The sequence below is a fragment of the Pyxicephalus adspersus genome, chromosome 11 (genome assembly GCF_032062135.1).
Source record: "Pyxicephalus adspersus chromosome 11, UCB_Pads_2.0, whole genome shotgun sequence".
NCBI lineage: Eukaryota > Metazoa > Chordata > Amphibia > Anura > Pyxicephalidae > Pyxicephalus > Pyxicephalus adspersus.
Window position 1 is genome coordinate 49693298 of NC_092868.1, and position 6814 is coordinate 49700111.

At 41.8% G+C, this 6814-nt stretch overlaps 1 protein-coding gene across 1 annotated transcript in view; it reads right to left on the minus strand.

Annotated features, from left to right (window-relative positions):
* Positions 1-6605, minus strand: part of LOC140341194 (uromodulin-like) — a 33646-nt gene extending 27041 nt beyond the window's left edge. Inside the window, exon 1 of the mRNA XM_072426749.1 lies at positions 6590-6605. Within this exon, the coding sequence (XP_072282850.1) occupies positions 6590-6599 (10 nt within the window). The 5' untranslated portion in view covers positions 6600-6605. The remainder of the gene's footprint in view (positions 1-6589) is intronic.
* Positions 6606-6814: the final 209 nt, after the last annotated feature.

Genomic DNA, 6814 nt, shown 5'->3' on the forward strand with positions numbered 1-6814 from the left:
TGTACTATGTCTGCAGTCTCTGACCGTCTCCTGTACAATGTCTGCAGTCTCTGACCGTCTCCTGTACAATGTCTGCAGTCTCTGACAGTCTCCTGTAGTATGTCTGCAGTCTCTGACCATCTCCTGTAATATGTCTGCAGTCTCTGACCATTTCCTGTAATATGTCTGCAGCCTCTGACCGTCTCCTGTAGTGTGTCTGCTGTCTCTGACCGCTTCCTGTATAATGTCTGCAGTCTCGGACCGTCTCCTGTACAATGTCTGCAGTCTCTGACCATGTTTTGTGCAGTGGAGATGAATTACTAAAATCATATAGGTTGTATAAAATGGTTTATCCTCTTTCAAAGAATATTTCTCGTAGATGAAGCTCTGCTGACCTCACTCATGGTCCAATCACGTGCAGGGAATAATTCTACTTTTCTCTTTTACTTTTCCCTGCATGTGATTGGCTAGTTCATAGGCAAAGTGAACTCGCTCTGCTTTCTGTAACTTTAAATTCAGATTTTTTTGTGGCAATGTAAAGGAAATCATTGCCGTGGTTTCATTACACTTTTATTGTGTTTAGCCTTCCATGTCCCTTCCAGGCATATCGGTGTCTCATAAACTGCAATCAGATCTACAGGTAAAAGGTATTTGTGTAACTTTGTTTGGGATTCAGATCTCCATTCATTCCAAGTCTCATGATGGAGATAACTGGAATTCTGTTTAGATTGTTTCCCATTTATTGAGCGCAGATTCAGCACACAGAGTCCTCTGACTACCTCCATTGTGTCCTCTTGTCCTGCTCCTTGTACCTCTTTGATCATTGCCTGGGGAGATAAGAAGATCAAAGCACAAAGGTGAATCCACAAATATCCTCTTCCTTTCCAGTGACAACAAGATGTGTGCAGCACAGGTTGCAGCTAATATCTTGTTATCACTGAAAAGTTACACTCCTGGGGTCATGGTGGCTGGATAACCTTTGAACCAACATCAATCCAGGAACAATCTCATTAATTGATAGCTATTAATGACCACAGGTATTTATGGAGAGGATCACCTGGATTCCGGACAACACATCCTTTAATTCTTGGGATCTCTGTGGATGAAATGGACCAGGAATGGGTACAAAGCAGTGATCTTAGAGTGGAAATCCAGAGATTTTTGGGGAATGGGTTGGGGCTTCCATGACTTTGGGTTTGGGGACAAATCTCTGATACTCAGCCAATTTTTGGATAGTGAAGAAGGTTAATGATCTCTGCAGGTTACAATTGTTAAAGCAAAATTAAATCCAGTCGTTACATTCCTGTGCTCATTCCATTGCAGACACCGCCATCTTCTTCCTTCTTCTCTTTCGCTTTCAGATCTTCGACCATCGTCATTGGCAAGGCTGGGATGACGTGACTCCATTGCAGCAGTTCATTTAATCCCAAAATGTGCAAAGGAAGTTAGGATTGCCGGGTATGCAGGGTGGCAATGAGCCGGATAAGAATGGGTATTGCAGAATAGACATTACCTGTCCTTACTTCTAATAAACACCTGACTGATTGACAATTTTCAAAGTGGGGCTTTAGTTTCACTCTAAGGCTAGCTACACATATGCAATAATTATCATTGGAAAACGAACGATTAACGACCGATCAGCAATTATTCATGATTATTTTGAACGTTAATATAGTGCATGATTCTGTACATGCTATAACGATACGATCGTTCAAATATAATCCACTGATAATGTACACACACTGGATGAGATTGTTTGAACTATGCAGGTAGTGACGTATACCGGAGAAAGTGTATCACAGAACAATGATCACCGAACGACCATACACACAATAGATAGCGACCGATTGTCACCCAATCAGATACACTGGGATGGTTGTTCGTTTCCAGCAACATTCCTCATTCATCAACGTCATTGTGCACTTTTCTTGTTCGTTTCCAACGATAATTTTTGCACATGTGTACGTAGTCCTGGATGGGGCAGGGGTATTTCCTCTGACATTCTGCCCCAGAACAGTGATTGGAGAGGAAGTCTGGGAAAATTCCCCATGGGGCAATAGACTGCAATAAAAACCCAACTGAAGTTCTAAGTCTTCCTTGCAATGGTTTGCCCTTATGTTCTGTTTTATCTGTCACCCATTGAATGGGAATTGGGTGAAAAAAGAAATCTGAGGACAAAGGTGTGTTTTTCAACCACTGTGGAACCTGTGAAAGCAAGATAGGAACTGGATTCACGGGAGCCGCAACTACAATTGGGTCCTTTGCCCCAAAGTGACAGTCAGTGCTCTCCTTGTGTCCACTGACAAGTAACTATAATTTGTGTGCATTGCCAGGCTCTGTCTTGTTCCCAACATTTTCACCAGCAATGGGCCTACTTTAATAAAGCTCTTCAAGGCTGGACAGGATAAACTTTCATTAGTGAAGCTGGGTGATCCAGGAAACCTGGAATGGATTTCTTAATTTGCTATTTGTACGCAAATGTTTTCAATCCTGAACCACATCCATTAGCTGGATCACTCAGGTTTGGTGATGAAATTGTATCTTCCCCAGCGCTGGGGAGCTTTAATAAATCAGGGTACTTACCTGTGCACCATTTTGTTCTGTCACAGGACATTGTTCACCTAGCTCTCCCCAATGGTCTTCTCAATGAGACCCCCTTCTCTTTTCTGTAGCCAGTGGCTCTACTTACCAATGGGGCCACTTTTATAATTTACATTGAAGGCAGGATGCACAGCATGGGGCAAGGTTAAGGGGGGGAGTAGATCTGTAGGTATGTCACTGATTGATGATGACATTTAATTGACAGCACATCTAATTAAAAAACATCAATGTGTCTTTAAGCGCTATCGTATGTTAACAGTCAAAGGTAACGCTAAGCCATTAGAGGCATGTAAAGCACACCGGTGTACCAATAAGTACAGTGCAAAAACTTGGCTTTTCCATTCCTACAATGATGTCTGAGAATTTTTGTCAAAATTTTGTTAAGCAACAAAACTGTTGAATTTGCAGTTGGACCAAAAATCAGAAGCTCTCAACTGTCCTCACTGAGCTGATTAGGTAAAATTTACGTGAAGATTTACGTAACAATTTACGTAAAATTTATGTAAAAATTGCACAATTTTTGGAGGGTTGGCCCAAGAATATGTCAAGGATAGTAAAAAGGGGCTTTAAGAAACTCCAGAAGCCCAATGCACCCTTAAAAACCAACACAATATTTTCATCTCCTTCTAACGTGTTTTACAGAAATCTCCCAAATTTTACCAAAATTTTGGGAAGCTCTAACTTCTTATATGTGCTTCCGTCTAGGATCACGGCAGAATGGTTGAGGCTAAATCGCTAAACATAGCCACATACAGCAACTCTTCCAATAAGGCAGACATTTTTAACACATGGGAACCCATGAAATGACTCAGGTCTTCAGGGAACCCCTGCTATAATTATATATCTCCAGCCCACAGTACATTAGCCTGGTGGTCAGTAGGAATAATGCCTCTTACATTGCTGGCCATTAAAAAGAATTTCACTCTTACAGATTGCTTGTTGCTCAAGGATCCTCTGGAGGAACTCTGGTTGAGAAACCCTGTGACCAAGTGTCACCAATAGTATAAAGCAATTCATTTATTGATATATTCAATCATTTATAAGGTTTCTGATTGGTTACATCAGGTTCCTACACCTCTGCACTGTTTTTGCATTGCTCCTTTAAATACATTTGTTTTTAAATGGCTTTTATAGAGAGTATTAGCACATTAAAATCATAAATTCCAAGCAGGGTATTTGACACTGTGTGATTTTCAGCCTCCTCTAGCAGCGTCATTCCCTTAGGATCCAGGAGACAATGGCGAGTTCTATGATGAATCTATGAGAACGTCATTATCATGGATGAGCTTTGATCTCAGGTAAAGTGACACCTATCATTATGAATGGGCAGGAGCGGGCTGGCTTTCCTGGCAGGTGGCTATTGTTCACTAAAGTAGATGTAAACGCTAATTGAATGCCATTTAGTTGGCTGTAGCACTGTGCATCATAAACAAACAAATTCTTTTATCTTTAATATTTCTTCTTCTGGTTGATGCTGATTTCCTACGGACTACTTTCTTCTCTCTACATACACTCCAGTAAAAGCATTTTTCAGGGCAGGTTTTTTGAAAATGACAAAAGTTAACCATGCCTGTGCAATGGGTATTGAAACAGCCACTTGTGGTCTATCAGAAGCCTTTGTAATAGGGTGACAACACGGGAGCACAGCTGGGAGACAGGAGTAAAACGTTGTCACCCTAAAGGAGTTGTTCACCTAAATAAGCCTTCATAAAGGGAAATTATCCCTGGTTACTTGCTAAAAGTTATTCTGCATTATGTATACCTGATATGATATTTCAAGTCCTCATAAGTCACTTTGCGGTTCACATAGTATCCTGTACATGTAACATCATTAATATGGTCTATCTAATGCCCCTGAAGAAGCCTTGGGGTGCAATGTGTTGGGATAACTAGCTATTTTAACTCTTAATAATTTCCCCTACCCCCTTCCACTCTACATATGAAGGGAGAAACCTATTTTCAAATAATCTTTGTTGCTAGATAATTAACTGTGAAGATTTAACCTACTACTCCCCATTATTTTGATTGGAGAAGGGCGTATATATCATATCATGTTCAAAATAATCCTTTTTCACTGTATACAATCAACTAAATATACAATAAATGGCTAAAACAAACCCTGCTCTTTTTTTTTTCGCTCATATGGGATTCAATGATTGGGGGTACATCATATTCTATCATTTGATGGCACTGTCAATTTTGCCCAAATTGCTTTGATTAATATCAGCCCTATTTTATGGGTCATCCTGACTAATGGTCCGCTACCTTTATTGCACCATGGACCATGCAACAAAAAAGACCAGGAAAGGGGTAAACAATATGGGTACAATATGGTCCGGAGGGAACAATGGACCTCAGCCGTCCTTGTTGGCTGCAGCAGTCTTCATCGTGTTTGGAAGGTTCTGGGTCCTCCCTGGTATTTTGTTCAGCCAATCATGCAAGAAGAATTATGTGTTTGGCTGAAGAAATAACAGGATAGAGGACCCAGATCCTTCCTGCAACAATGAACTGATGCAGCAAACAAGGAAAGCTGTGGTTCGGTTGGCACAGCCCAAGGCCAGTACCAGGCCCATCTAAGGGTTGGGGGCCAATCTGATCTTAACCATATAAACTCATATCTTAATAAATCACAGAGTGTGCATCTCTACAAACACTCCCGTGCCATACACAAGCAACACCAAGCCGTAAACTCGTGTTTACTTCTCACTATCAGTATTTGGAGGTCATTTTCGGGGTAATGGTATTAAAGCAGCCTTGGGCTGCAAATTTTGGGAGTGACGTGCGACCTGTTTATTCATGCACATTTATCCCAAAGATAATGCTTTGGCATTTCAAACAGCGCCGCAGGGACCTCAATTACGGATCTTTAACGCTGCGTCATTGGGCCTTGGGCGGCGGCACGAACTCAGCACCGGTCTATTATGGCACTTGGTGGCAAACATGGCGAAGTGTGCTTCCCCGTAATTTTAAATTGATCATATCAGCAAATTAATATATAGATTGTTGCACCAAAAGAACGCAAGCTCTTGGTGGGAATGCATTTTCCCCAACTTACTATTGCTAATGTGCTATGATTTCAGTTTCTATTGACTGTGTACAAACACGTTTCAACTGAGCATTCTGGGAATAAAAATAATCGCTTGTGACAACCCTGAGAGTTTCTATATCTGCACAATCAGCTGCAGGTCTGATTTATCACCCCAGGCTATCCAGGGTTTGGTTTCAAAGTGCAGCTGGGTAACAATCGTGACTTCTGATCAGACCTTGTGAATATAAAAATATTTCATCTTTATGAGATTGCAAAGTTTGGAGATTTTCCCATGTGTTATGTACGATAAGAACTGAAATAGTGTTGTCAGGACTCTCAGCAGTGTGGGAACACAAGTTGCAGAGGTCTTCGCTCAGCCCGGACCCCTTACTCCAAAAGACCTGTGGTGGTCCATAGTCTGGTGTTAGATAATGATAGAAGAGGAAGATCATGGAAGAAAATATCCTTTGCTGGTTACATGTGCAATAGTGAGGGGTCGGTGATGAGCTGGTGAGGGTCTGCAATGACAGAGGTCTTCTATGAATGTAGGACTTTCCTGTAGCTGGAAGACCATTGACAATGGTGGATTGTTTCCATGGGAGGGATCCAAATTCCACACAGGAGCCCATAGTTTTTTAGCTATGCTACTGTAGAGGCCCCATTCACACAGGTGTGCTGCATGTAACACTTGTCAGGGCACATCAATGCCATCTCTTTTTAATGGCGGCCCAATGCACTTGGCCAGTGGATGTGCTGATGGTTGTGGGATGCAATGCATTAGTAGTGTACTACAATTCATTGGTTGTAACCCAAGACAAGTCTTTTGGTGCACTAGCATGCCATAGGGGGTCTATTTAAATAGGTGGATGGCAGAACGCTGTACAATGCATGCCATTTCTATATTGGATGAAACAATAAAGAGGATCTGTTGCTTTGTCTGTCCAAGGTACAGTGACAGAGAACTAAACCCGGCCAACTCACCTGTCTGCATTCCAGCATCGGGCACCACCATCTGCCGTCTATTCTTCCTTCTGGATAATCTTGCCATGCCAGGGCGATAATAATATATAAATAATGATATGTCTTTCCGGCACTTGCAAGGAAAGCTGGTAATGCCAGGTTTGCTGGGCATCTAAAGATGACGCCGTGCATGCGTAGCTCAGTTTTTTGCTAGAAACGCCAAGCTATCAGGCTGGTAAGCTGCAT